Source organism: Acipenser ruthenus, chromosome 26 (assembly GCF_902713425.1).
Source record: "Acipenser ruthenus chromosome 26, fAciRut3.2 maternal haplotype, whole genome shotgun sequence".
Classification (NCBI taxonomy): Eukaryota; Metazoa; Chordata; class Actinopteri; order Acipenseriformes; family Acipenseridae; genus Acipenser; species Acipenser ruthenus.
This window is the reverse complement of record NC_081214.1, coordinates 25,362,557-25,377,156: the sequence shown is the minus strand read 5'-3', so window position 1 is coordinate 25,377,156 and position 14,600 is coordinate 25,362,557. Positions and strand designations below refer to the sequence as shown.

At 38.1% G+C, this 14,600-nt stretch overlaps 2 protein-coding genes across 2 annotated transcripts in view; both read right to left on the bottom strand.

Moving 5' to 3' along the window:
* LOC131701639 (stAR-related lipid transfer protein 13-like) overlaps positions 1-5,929 on the bottom strand; it is a 55,862-nt gene extending 49,933 nt beyond the window's left edge. The window contains exons 1-2 of the mRNA XM_059000677.1: positions 5,800-5,929; positions 2,252-2,892 (exon numbers count right to left, since the gene is read on the bottom strand). Of these exons, the coding sequence (XP_058856660.1) occupies positions 2,252-2,680 (429 nt within the window). The 5' untranslated portion in view covers positions 2,681-2,892; positions 5,800-5,929. The remainder of the gene's footprint in view (positions 1-2,251; positions 2,893-5,799) is intronic.
* A 2,064-nt stretch (positions 5,930-7,993) lies between these two features.
* LOC117430328 (protein YIPF6-like) lies at positions 7,994-14,436 on the bottom strand. The gene is made up of 7 exons (XM_034050276.3): positions 14,332-14,436; positions 13,020-13,148; positions 11,899-11,977; positions 11,667-11,709; positions 11,280-11,405; positions 10,692-10,849; positions 7,994-10,219 (listed from the first exon to the last, which is right to left on the bottom strand). Exons 1-7 carry the CDS (start codon positions 14,362-14,364, stop codon positions 10,071-10,073), a joined length of 717 nt encoding a protein of 238 aa, XP_033906167.1. The 5' UTR covers positions 14,365-14,436; the 3' UTR covers positions 7,994-10,070.
* Positions 14,437-14,600: the final 164 nt, after the last annotated feature.

The window sequence follows — 14,600 nt, the reverse complement described above, 5'->3', positions numbered from 1 at the left end:
TGATTTATTGATTTATTTATTGATTGATTGATTGATTGATTGATTGATTTATGTTGGTTAAATAACAGTTGTTTTCCACTTATGCACAAACCGCTCTAGATAACTTATCAAAAAGTTATATGTCGCAGTTTAAGGGATATGCGACATGAAAGTAAATGAGGCGCAGAAAGAATGTGTGAAACGGGCGGAATTACTGAAGGTGTGATTGTGGCATCGCTTGACGTTATGAAATGAATACAGTAATACAGCATCTGACAATGAGGAGTAATGTGTAAGAGGCTGGTTTCATTTGCTGGTTTCATTGGGTTGGATGTAAGTTAAATGGGTGCGGTTTAAGACTCTAGCAAAGTCGAGTACACTAGCCCGTGACAACAAAGCACAAACAAACAGCTTCAAAATGAAACCTAACGTACCGGTAATAATTCTGGAAACTCCTTTCATATATCTGATAGCGTTCACAGCTGGCTGGATAAACATACAGTAGAAGATGTACACCACACCCGTCATGTTAATGCATAAATAAATGTTTAGAGCAGATAGTGACACAGCAGATACAGAGTGGACAGAATCCACAGCTGCATGCATATAGTAGTCAATAGCCACTCATATAGACTAAAGAATAATACAAGAACAAGGGTGGTTTTCTTTCCCAGCTACTGTTTCCAGTCTGTAATCTGTTTTAGACACCACTAAAAAAAAAATGTGTTAATTTAGTGTTGTGGTTTGGAACAGACAGATTAGGCTGACAAGGAGAAAAGCCACAAATACCCGGCTGACAGCATCAAGACTGCAGGGAGATTTAGCTGGGGTTTCTATCTGAGAAGGAAGGTGGGAAGATGAGTCATTCATTGCATCCGTGTCATTTCTGTACCTGTGTACACAGACAAAGTCTGCCACTTCTATATTGACAAGAAATGAAACGTAATGAGACTTGCAAAGTATCAACTGGATATTCAGGAAAATAAGTCATGCACACAAGGTGAAGACATTGCACATTCTAGGTAAAAAGAAAAAACCCTGTGAAGGAAAACCAGACTGTCGCTATAACTCACTGTCATTTCCAAAAAACAAAGGGCTATCGATTCCAAAAACTGGGCTAATTAAAAAAAATAAAGTGGTCATGGATTCCTATCCAAGACCTTGCTCGAGGTCTTTAAGTGCTTAGTTTCTGTACACTACAATGCACTTTCACAATACCTATTACAGTTCCCTCGAGGTGTCTAACCACAGACCCAGCAGCAGAGTACGAGTCAGTGGAGCATTGCTTTGTGTTGAGCGGCAGACATGGCTTCTAGACTCAAAGCTGCGCTGTCATTAGATTGAACCTTGGCGTCTTGTTATACCACAGAAAGAATACAATTGTTCCAAATAAGACAAAGAATGAGCCAGATGTATGGCAGGTTGTGGTAGGGACCAGGCGGTTAAGTGAGTAGTAATTACACAAATAATTGGGCAGAACTTTTAACACTGAGACAGTAAAGAATGACATCATCTCAACAGGAAAACCCGCAGCAAAAGAAAATAAACTGTAATTTAATATTATGTGATTTGAAAGACTTGTGGAACTGTTACATTGATATATGTTTTTCTTTCGCTTGCAACAATGCTTGTTTGTGTAAATCCGTGTTTACACAGACATGCAATCGGCACTTGCAAAGTTTTAAGTATTCTGTAACCCTAAACCTTACCCTAAGCCTAACCCTAACCCTACCCTAACCCCTACCCTAACCCCAACCCTAACCCCAACCCTCACACTAGCCCAGATGATTATATTAACAATAGAATGGCAGTTTTGATATTGCTAAATCCAGCAACATACCTTGAAGGGCATTTCCTTTCCAGATCTCTTATCGCCTCACAGCGAGCAGGTTTTAAGTTTTCTTGGCATTTCATAACATGCAATTTTTCAGTCAGCGAGAACAATCAAACACCTGAAAGTGTGCTGGAGAAACATGGCTTTACAGGATAAACGTAAACCCCCTCAGTTTACTCCATGTAATTTTCTTTGAGTTTTTGGCAGAGAATGTAGTTTTCCCAGACATCAATGTTTATTGCTGTAAAGACTGGGCAGGTGTGTTGCTTAGCAGGTCTAAGCTCCAGGTAGATTTACAGTAACACAGCATTAGAAGTATAATCATATTAACTCATTTTTTGTCCCTAATGGAATTATTGCAATAGAGGAAATCTTTTTTGACAAAACTAAATTGCATTTTCCATTTTCAAAGCATGTCACGTATGATTGAAAACTTACCAGGCAGCACTGACAAGTGGCTGTTTCATAGTTTTCTTCAAGACACTCCCTCAACATGTACAATTCATCTCTGGGTCCAGAAATGTTCACTCCTTGCTTGGCATGTTCCCTGGACTTTACAGAAGACTCTGTATTAATTTGTTCACAGGTCCTCTGAACCAGACGCCCAGGGAAACCTGCTTCACTCGAAATCTTGGCAGCGGTTTCTTCCACCATTGCCCAAGTACAGTCTTCGGAGAATGCTATGGCGCTGGGCTTGTGCTTTATAACGCGGACGCTTTTGGGTTGAAAGGGCCTAGCTCCATTGGTTGGATCCTCCAAAACGATGGGATAGTCTTCTGGAATGGAGGCGTAATCGGGGTCTCCATCATCACTGCTGCTTCCAGCTGTAAAGAGGACTCCATACTCCCATCCGTCAGGATCCCCCATGTTTGAAGCAGTTTAACAGAGAAAGAGTGTCTTAGCATTTGCAGACAGAGTGTGTATTTCCCATTGGCTTGGTTTGGCTACATTGTTGCGCCCTTTAGCTGCAGAGGCTTTCCTCTTGGTTATCTTCTGAAAGTTTAATCCCATTTATCCCATTAATCCCATTTACTTGATCTGATTGTACCACAGCATCTTGTGTTGCTGAGTGGTTGTTTCTGTAAAACAGAAGAAAAAAAAACATGGATGTACTCTAAACGGACTCAAAATGCACCCCAATCACCTTTATTTTTAGCGGGTTACAATAATATACAGGACAGTATATTCACATACAGACATGTACAAACATACAGTAATAAAGAAGTGAAACCCAAGGCAATGATCTTTTTAAATACAGTCTGTTGTGTTATTTTTTTAAATGAACATATACCATACATAATACAAGTGAAAACATTCAACTTAGCAATAGTAATGTTGCCAATGCTTACGAGAAGAAGAAAAGCTATAGCTGTCAGTCACTCCGACTCATGCATAATGTTTATTTGCTGCTTGAAGATTTTTACATCTACCTGTGCTATTGAACACTGGATTCAAATTTATTACAGTAATTTGCTTTCATCTTTTTTTATAGTGGTCTTGTGTATATCAATACATTATTTATATTGCCAAACCGTAGATTATTTTGAAAGAGCTAGGGAAGTATGATTGGTATTTCTGGGCGCCAGTTAGCTATGGTGCCTGCTTGGGCATGCTTATCAAGCCCCTATCAGTAATATTTACCCATACCACAGACAGACAGACTGCTTTGAAGATACCATCGCAATCCACACTGAGGGTCTTTTCAGAATCGCTCTTCTGAAAACTCAGAAAATAGAAAACGCTACAAGTAGCTACAAAACTTTGGAGGAAGTGACATAAACCTTTTAGATACCTTTGAGTTATGGCATTGTTTTGAATTTAATTGCCAGGCACGTCTAATCGTCTTTTCAGCAATAGCACGTAAAGAACTAGAATGGGTTTGCCTTAAACAAGTCACGTAAAGCTCTTCATTGAGGTGTTTGCATTGGCCTAGATATACTACAGCCCTGTTTCAGCTAAATGTTCATCAATATAAAATAATGGCTTTCATTCAAAAACTTTTAATTAATTTTGTATGCAAATATTGTGGGCAAATTCCAAATGATGTTTCTGGTAACACTGTAGATTAAGTGTCTCTATTTACTGTGTACAGTATTTGCATAGTCGTTACTTGGTAAATACACATGAACTTACACATACTTACAATGTTATTATGCATAGTTACAATTTACTTCATGTGTAAATCTTTTTGCACAATCCTAACCTTAACCCTTTTCTGATACAATTGTGTACTTGTAAAAAGTTAATTGTAACTATGCATAATAACATTGTAATTATGTGTCAGTGCACATGTATTTACAAAGTAACTACTTTGTAAATGCATAGTAATTAGAGACATTTAAGTTTTTAAAAATAATGGGCACGGAATCATAATGAAATAAAGCGTCCTGGACAATCCCATATAGTTTCACTGTAGCTAGGAAGTTGCACTTCAATCTGTGTATAAAGTGACCCCGTGCAGGGGCTGTGGACCACACATTCCTTACATCAAAGGCATATTCTCATGCTGCGCTGGCAGCAACAAGGCACCCACATATCACTTCAAAAGGCAGAGAGAAGTTATCACAGCTGAGATCTCAGTGCCCGCAAAAGCAAAAACTAAAAGTTATTCGCAATCTGACCATCTTCATCTGCCGAGCCCGACAGGTTACAAAGTATTAGAGGAATTCCATGGCAGCTGTACAGGGAGAGGAAGAGCTCAGCCATGCTGAAAGTGTGTCAGGGTAGACACACACATACACGCAGGGACGATAATCATGAGGGTAATGTATGAGGGTAATTAGAAAAAGGGGTGGAAAAGTCAAAACTACGGGCTGCTGCGCTGGGGTGGGAGGGGGGGGGGGGGGGGTCAAGTCAGCTTAGCTGGAGGTAAAGGTTTGGGGATTCAATTCAAATTAGATCATACAGCTCCCTCACCTAACTCTTTTATTTGTGTTTGAATCTACCTCTTCAATCTGATACTCTCCCTGAGTTAGGACCAGCAATACGAAATATTACTCCTTTCCTTCAGCGGTCTTAATAGAGGGATACAAATGCACAATTAATTCTCTGTATTAACTGCACAGGTTGGGTTGATTGTACTGTGGGTGGCAAAGCTTACTTAAGCTACAGGGGTGTTTTGAAGGTAATTTTTAATGATCTCTGCCGACATTGTGAATTAAACCTGTCTGGGACTACACCATTCAATGCCTGCTGACATTGTGAAAGAAACCTGTCTGAGACTACACCATTCAATGCCTGCCAGCATGGTTCAGTTTGCTCTCATCAGGCAGGCGTGGAGATGAGGAGATGCCAGGATCAATGTGTTAATCTCCCACACGCTTGGAGTATGGAGACACAACACACTAAAAATCACTGAACTAAGGTGCTTGCCGTACCGATAAAGCATGTCTAAACCAATAAAATCAGTTACAGGTTAGTATGTGTCTGATTCACTCATAAAACACAGACACAGAATTAAAACGGAGTTAAACTTGTGAACCTGTATCCAGAAATTCCATCCAAACTAGTATTGAGCCATACATGAGGTCCAGGACTCAGATTTATGATTTTTTTTTAAATCTTTATAAACTTTCTGAAACCTCGATAAATAGTTTTCAGTCCCCTTCTGATTGCAAAACTTAAAACCAATGTTAAATGCCCCACGCTGGCTCAAATCAGTATAGCACACCAAAGTAAACATCTGTTCACAACCCTTCATATGAAAGCCCTGACTCATCGTGTAGAAGCAGCAATTGTACATTGTTAGTCCTCTTTCTATAGAAAGACCTCTTTAGTTGGCAGCAGCAGTAAAGGGTTAAAGGACACCAGTTACACGTTGCAAGTGTTTTCCATGAGCAACGAGCAGCACCTCATACACTCACTCTTCCTGGAGAACTGTTGAGTCTTGCAGAGCACAGGAGAGCTTTACTGACAGGCTAAGAGCAGAAAAGTTGAAACTGAGGTCTACATACAGTACCTGTAAAAAGAAGAAGAACAAAACATACCTTGCTTCTGTTGAGTACAGAGTACACCAAGTTACTTCATTGAAGACGGCTGGTGTGGCTAAACATGGCTTAAACAGCAGAGGAGTAACTGAATTCCCCTGGTGTGTGCGCAAGTCAAGACACACAGGCTCAAAGGCCAGGTTTCCCATTGGCTGTGTTCCAAGGTTCTCTCTCTCTCTCTCTCTCTCTCTCTCTCCCTCTCTCTCTCTCTCTCTCTCTCTCAGAGTCGAATCACATCTGGAACATCTCAGACACTCACAGAGATTCTATTCAACAAACGCTGATGACATCACCTCTCTCAGACAGAGTGCTGCTAAGGTGAGAAGAGAACCATCAACTCAATTCAGATCAAAACTAAAACAAAACAAAATAAAAATGTTAGCGGTATCATTTTAGCTCTGTCCCGTCTGGCCTTTCCTAATGGTTTGATTCTAATGAGCTTTTGAAGTGTGTTCCATTTCATTTTGTTTGCTTCATTTCTAATCTCTAGCCGTATTGTATTTATGGTCTTCCCTTATTTAAGTTCCCTCATATTAAAAGCATACCAAAGTGTAATAAAGAACAGTGATAGCATGGAAAAGCACAGTTAAGCATTGGAAAGACCAGTGAGGTCATGGTATGTACATACCGTACTGCAGATTTTTTTTTTTTTTAGGAGGATTTTAAAGGATCATTATGGCTCAAGGAAAGCATCATGCAAGTCTTGGGATGTTTATAAAAGCAAAAGTCATTTAGATAAAATACTCTTAAAACATTATTATTATTAACAACAACAACAACAACAAGAACAACAATAATAATAATAATAAATAGAAAGTTGCCTCAAGGCTACAGATTTTTAACATTCAGTCTCTAAGCTACATATGTTTTTTTAAATATAGTTTAAACTTGTTTTGAATCTAAATCGCATTCCTTTGAGGACAGCTGGGAGAATCTCATTTCCTGCACGGGAAGCTGTAGGCCTGTGGAAGTCTCCCACACACTGGCTCCCTTTTCCTGCCTAGTGCATTTTGCTTCAGCAAGAACACACTTCTTAAATCAGTTTCCAATAAAGACTTAGTGGAGCAGCATACAGGGAAGCAGCCTATGTCTCCGGCTTGTATGCAGCTGCAAAATCAAATTCCAAATGTAAATCTATTCAAGTATTTATTCAAGATTACTAACATAAAAAAGGTTGCTGATAAAAAAAAAATGCTTTAAAGAGTTTGAGGCCATTTAAGCTTCAATCAGTACAAAGTATAATCAAACATATAAGACAGGACCTTAGTCTTTGAAAGCAATGTGCCATGCACTGGCTCTTCTACATACAATGCTTGAAAAGCATTCACAGAATGTTGAAAACATATGTCTGGCATTGCATAGGTGTGCTTAATCTTTCCATCAGAATTGCAGTGATAAAAGCAATGCAGTATAAAGATCTGTTACAACAGAACTAAAAGTTTTTTGTTTTTTTTTATCAAGATTTCTCCAGGCACCATTTTAGATGGATGATCTGCTGTACACTGCGTTCCAATAACTCAAGGGTGATGACGTTACAAAGGTAATCCAAACAGATAACCTTGTTCCTGTTTTATTTTTAACTCAATGTTTTAACCTTTAGGTTCCGCATACCTAAGAGTTCTGCTTTGCAATAGAAATAACATATCTGCTAGCTAGATATTCCCAGGGCAGTTTGCAGCCTGCTGCAACTCCAGTCCTCAAAGCTGCCTTGAAAAATAGATGCTGCAGCTCAACAAGACAGCTGGTGAAACATTTTAAAATAATTACATACACTTGCTATAGTTGCACTATGCTGTGATCACAATCATTCCTACAAAATTATTTTAATTTTTTTAAAAAAGGATGCCCCCTCATTTGTGGTTTTTGGGAGATCCCTAAACAACATTGAAGTATAAAATAAAATACTCCTGGTTTAAGAGTTTTAGAGCAGCAGTATTTAGGTCCACCGAAGTTTAAACCATTAAAATAGAATTGTGGACAGCATACAGTACACCCCTGAGACAGGTGTTTGCCAGAAAAAGGGAAATGCTTTCCAAATACTGTGCATTGATCGCAAGGTTGAGAAACTGCAGCCTGGCAGATACACTGGAAATCAATGTGACAATTATTCCATACGCTCGTCCAATTTGTTCTTGAACCAACATCTTCTCATATAATTACTATTGCTTTAAAAAAACAAAAAGCCAAACTATCATGCGCAACAGACATTCAACCTGTCAAACTTTAATGATCAGTTTTTAAATGTGCAATTAATTTACATTTCTTCTGAGCAACCCAGTATACATATGCACAACAGAAAGAAAACATTTTCTATTTTCTGATGACATTTACAGCAGACATTAAGAAACAGTACTAATGTGTAAAGTACACTGCTTTAGAAAAAGGTGTGTCACTTTCACTGAAAATATAAATATCGCAAAGAAATTCTAATTGTAAAAATGTTGTATCTTACTTTTAGATTAGAAATGTACTGTTCAGCATGGCAATTTTAAATCTTATATATTTGTATTGACATTTTTTCAATGTATTCATTGCAGATGACAAAGCTCTTTCAAGTGTGGAGTAACAAACACATAAGGGTTTACTTACATGCACAACACATTAAGGCATGTCTTTACTATTCCCTGCTTTAAAAAAACAAAAGGTACGTTGAAGCTCATCTGCAATAAACATTTCCCATGTAAAGATCTGACCCAAAACACAACCATATTATGGGAATCGACCCAGCATGCTAATGTTTTGTGCCATCTATTAACACAAGATCAGTAAACCTTTTCAACACGTAAGCTAGGAATCGCTAAGTGTTGTAACTTTCTTCAGCTAAGTCACTCACTCATATCTATAACACAGAGATTTCCTTAATGAATATCAGTCATTTAGAGTATGAACGTTTACAAGGATTTTTGTAAATAATAATTTAGCTGTGAATGCCGCGAGCAAGAGATGCATAGTCAGAGCTGCAGGTACAACTGTGTAAGAACTGAAAAGAAAAAAAAAAAAAAAAAACATGGTTTATAAGAATGGTCCAGATTTATACATCTAATATTTTAACTCAATTTGTGGAAACTGTTTATCTTCATGGATTCTTCAGAACCCAGTTGAGATTCATGAATCAGACTTGAGTGCTTGTGTAAAATAAATTGCATTTATGTAATTCCATTGAAAAAAAAACAAAAAAAAAACAGTAGTTTGTTACGTCATAGAATCTTTGTTAATTTCAACCCCCTTCGATCACCACAACTTCTAACACCTGTATTCATAAAATAAATTAATCAGAAAACAAACCTAAATACAACCTTTACAATAAAAAAAACAGTCTTAAAAGAACAAGTTAAACATAAAATAGTGTTTACATTGAACATACACGGTACACCCATTTATACACAGCCAGAATCATCCTGACAAGTAGCAAGGTTATATAACATTTACTGAAACAAACAGAACAGGTGTTAGAATTGCTAACACTTTGTAATATTCCAGTACAGTTCACTAGTAGACAAAAGAGTAGCATAGAATAACCCAACCACAATTCTCAAGCTGCGGAGCAGATTTAGCAAACAGAAGGATCAAAGCTGGTTTGCACTTCTTCCTGAAGAAGGGTGGCTCACTGTTATACAAACATTCTGTTTGATTCAGTTGTGTTGGGGGTGCAGTTGTGTTAGACTGTACTACTACTATGCCAGTTGCTTCTGAAACAAATTCTACCAAGAATCCAAAACCTGAAGTATTCATCAGGATAACCCTGCTGTCTTTCACAGTCAGGGAATGCTTTCTATCCAGCAGTACACTGGAGCGCCAGTAATTTGAATGCTGAAATACTTGGCATTTCAAACAGCACTGTATTGCTGGCTCTTGTGTTATTTGGTTGATTTTTAACCTACCATAAGGCAAACAACTATTTTAATCCACCCGTAAAACCTGCATATGACGGGCATTTTTGAATCCAAAGACAATTATATACCATTCATATTTTTGCACTCCATGCATATTCTCTTATTCTTCACTTCCTTGCAAATTCTAAATTGTTACAGATTAATAAGAGAGACTTCAATAAAAATAACAATGGTATTTTAAAAGATAACATAGGGTCCCGTTCCATGTTTAATGCATTTATTCCCAAGGGTTACTTCAAATAGTTTAAAACACATGCAGGTCATTTTGGGCTGTTGACGCTTATTTGAGTCACCCTGAACCTTCCAGCTTCCAATTCCTTTCCTTCCCAAATGGGAGTGAAGAACAGTCTCTTAATCTTCAGGAGAAATGCTGTCAGTTCAGGGTCCTGTGTCTGTCGTTCCATCGCTGTGTGATGGGGAGAAGGTAACAATCATCCAGCTGATAACAAAGTAGAACAGGAACACTGGATACACAACCAAGGCTTTGCGATTCGGAGGCTGGCTGTCTGCCAAGAAGGCTGTGGATGCTGCAGGGAGAGTGCAAAGGGGATGTAAAGTAAAGAGGTATCAACTACCAACGCCAGACCATTGGATCCGAAACAAACCCCCAATCCCACCACCTTCAATGTGTTATAAAAATGGATTTAAACTCCAGGCCAGCGCATTTCAGTTATAAAACTAAGAACATTAATTTTGGATTGTTTTAAACAGCAGCATTGATCAAACAATTATGAATCATGCTATTGCTATTGTCCTCATTGTAATCTAAAGTGGCCATTTAAGCTTCTGAAAACAAAGAACTAAAACCATACTTTCTTCTTAATACTGTATAATAACTCCACCTGCTGGACTAACATCACATTACACCCTTAGAACCATGTGAACAGTACTGTTCAACAGATGCATTGCTTTGCTTACTAGTACTACTGTACAATACTTGTCCATGTTTAAAAAATAATAATTATAATAATAAAAAACCATAAAAAACCCACTACTTACCAAACGTTGACCATCCAAACGACGCAACGACTACTATAAATCGAACAATAAAACTAGCCGTCCCTGTGCCCCCTAGAAGCACCAGCCTGCAGACAATCATTGCAACAGTCAGAGGCAGGATACAGTATCCCAGTACACACAGGCTCTGGAAGAACGAGCTGCGAAAAGAACACAACGGAAAAATGATGCCAGCGGAAAACACACTAGATTTGCATGCACTCAGATATTTCATTTGTGTTACATTTGTACCCAACAGGCTCTGCTTTAATTATTTAAACCGTGGCAGTTTAACTGAACAGACCCACGGTCTCAAAAAACAACTGTAGTTGAAAACATAGGAACTAGTTAATAATTACTGTGAAATGACAAAACGATGGGTTATTTGCACACTAATACAATAGAGACGTTGGTAGGAATGTGCTAGGAGTAGCTAAGGTACACACTGGATCCACATCCAGAACCTAGCAGTCATTTAGCAGCCTGAATAGCCAACTTGTGCTGTGTTCCGCTCTGTGCTTCAGTCTCAATAAAAATAAATAAAGAACAATGGACGTGTTTTTGTTCAAGTACAAAAAAAGCGGTACTCACATAGTGCCTCCCAGCAGCTTGGAATTCAATGTAATAATGACCGATCCAAACCATATAATAACAAACACTTCAGCAAACTGGGGCCCTCCATCTTCTTTGCTGTCTGCAGACCCCCCCTGCAGCATGCTGGAGACAGGAGGACAGGGAGGGTATCAAACACTGGCGCTCACACACACACCGCCACATTCAGTAATATATTCATTCTTGAGATACAAGCCGAAAACATCAAGTCCCCTCAAGAAATCAATAACATTACCTTTGATATGCAACAATATAGATTTATAAAAAAAAAAGGATCACTTGATTTTTTTCCTAATATACCCATAGTAAACCTTACTAACCCATTCATATTAATAAATAGTTTTATAAAATGCCTTTAAAACTTACAGAGCTAATGTGACACAGAGCAGCAAAGGACCCCATAAATCCCCTGTAAAAACATAAAAAAGATGTTACAGTACTGTACTTTATGTAAATCCCACAAACACACATTAAAGTCAATGACACTGATTATAGTTGGTTTGCAATGCTGACAACAACTTAAGATCCAACAAACAGCATCATTACAGCCAGTGTAATGTTACGGTGTAAGTAAAAAAAAATATGTTTTAAAGCTTACAGTCTCTAAGTAGTGTTGTGCTTTTCTTAGGATACATCACATGGCCAAACTTTTTTCCTACAGCCTTCAAATCTCTTAGCTGAAAAAAAAGACACAGAACTCAATATTTAAACTTTTAAAATTACAATTTGTGAAAAACAGAGTATACAATTTATTCCATAAAGGTATTCAGTAATTCTACCAGTATTCATGGATTACAGGACTTACCAGTTAATTCTTGACACACTACTCGTAATAAATGTTATAAATGAAGCCCCTAAGCAGTTCTGTTGTTGTACTGTTAGCTGACAGATTCCCATTACTTTCTTCCTTTTAGATACAAGTTGACTCTTTCCTGGCAGTAATAGACACTGAATGCAGCTTCTGTTTTGAGGGCTGGTTTCAGTTTTGGTCAGTTCTCAAAATTCCAAGACGCTCAGTTCAGCATTTTCTATTAAATGGAACTTAAACCTAAAAAGCTCTCTTTGTGTCTAAATAGCAGGATTTCTAAAGAGAGATGGGGCAGCCAAAACATTTTCACTGACTCAACAACAAGACTTTGTAAGCAGAAGAAATAACAAATTCAACTAGTGCTTCTTTTCTCAACAGTCTTTTAGATGTCTAGCAGCCAAGTTCTGACCTGTTTTTTTTTCTTTTCTTTTCTTAACCCTCTCCATAACACATATGGGCTTTGTGAAATAAACTTTTACCCAAACCAATTATAAATCAGGCTTTCTTTAACCGACTGACTGATCTTGATTACTACAAAAAGTGTCTTGAATCTCTTTTGAGTCTGTTATTTCTTCAACGTATGAACATTGTGTAATTGGTGGGTGGACTTCAGCTGCTGTAGAGAACTCACATTGTCTGGTCATGTTTTTTCTAGCTTGATGCCGCAGAAGTGATGATCCAGCATATACAGACACATGTAATAAATTGTTTTATATTTGGTTTAAAGTGAAAATGTGTCACAAAAGGTTTTGAAAACAAAGATTTAAAACTAATTTACTGTGACTCTCAGAAACAGATGTCCCTGAGAAAGTAATCCCAAGCTTGTTATCTTTATACTAGTATAAAGTTTGGTTTAATTTCCCAATGCTAAAAACCGTACTCTTCCCATTCTAGTTAAATATGTAACTCACAATGGTTTCTTTCACTGGTTCATCAAGTGTAGAGTACTCATCATCATGTGACGGAGACCCAACTGGAACTGTGATCTCTCCTTCCACAGGGATATCTTCCGAGATGGACACATCAGACAGCCCTGCAAACTGCAAAAAAAAAAAAAAAGAATATATATATATATATATATATATATATATATATATATATATATATATATATATATATATATATATAGGAGAAATCAGGGCCTCCCACTGCATAGCCTTCCTGCTTTTTCTATGAGTTTAATGTGTGCTTGTTACTTATACACTGTAGCTAATCTAGCTCGTAGTAAAACCTGGAATGGGTGAAACAGCTATGTAATTAGAGTCTCATTTCCATCCCTGGAAATACTGCTTTATATTCATTTTCCCTGAAAGGAGGTTTTTTTTCTTTTTCTGAGCTGGTCACCAGGTAATGACTAATTAGTGGTATAATGCTTTTCAAAGAAAGAAAATATATATAAAAGGTTTCTTATGAGAGGTCAGGGGCAGTGAGACAGTTCTGGCAGATGGAGTGATAACCTCCTCTGGTAACACATACATACATACATACATACATACATACATACATACATACATAACCCCACCACTAAAAACGTATAGTTTTACTTTACCAAAATGTACTTACTGGCAGTAAGTAAAACTGGATTTGTATATCAAATAGCCACAGGGTCCATCCACACTGAGTGGCTTTGCGGGCTTGTGCCTACAGTCCTCCACCCCCGGCAATATGATGACATCTTTCACGTGTCATTTTGAGCTGGTACTGCCACTGTCACATGGGAATCCAGTGACGTGGATGCTGTTCGGCATGCTCACCTGGCTGCACTTTCTCTATTAACAATATAATACTATGCGAGCAGCGCTGTTCACAACTAACTCTGCGGCTTAACTGTACTGCAGCACCTCCTTCGACAACTTTGAACCCAAATCTATTTAGTTTGTTGTCCACAAACAAATACAGCCTGTCAATGCAGGTGACTCGTGTCAACAACGTTTATAACCAGCATACTGTAAGCCTATTAGAAAACAGGGGAAAAAATGTCTAATACTGTCTACGGACCACAAACGTCACTTCAGAAATTATAAACAAAACGACACTCATCACCTTCATAGGCCTATCCATACACGTACTGTAATTACAAACACAGCCTCGTATTTTAAATAATGTACATTTTAAACCGCCATAAACCAAACGGCTATCTCCTAGCTGCAACCAGACACCCTCTCGCTTGAACGCGGCACGCTCTGGAGAAGGGAAATATGAAATTAATAATATTGTTCTCACCAGGGGTTTACTAGCTTCATCCACTTCCGCCATCTTCGCTCATCTGAAGCTACGTGGAGACAAATACACAGACGACAACAGTCAGCGACGCCGCCCCTTTCGGTCGAAGGATTTGAACGTCAACAAATTGTGATTCTGACGAAAAACACTGCAGTACAGCACCCCAGCCACAAAGGGGCGCTCCGCTAAAGGCTGCGACACACTATATAAAGAGATACATTCAGTCCAAAAACATTTTAACTAACTTGCATGAGACAAATACATTGTTG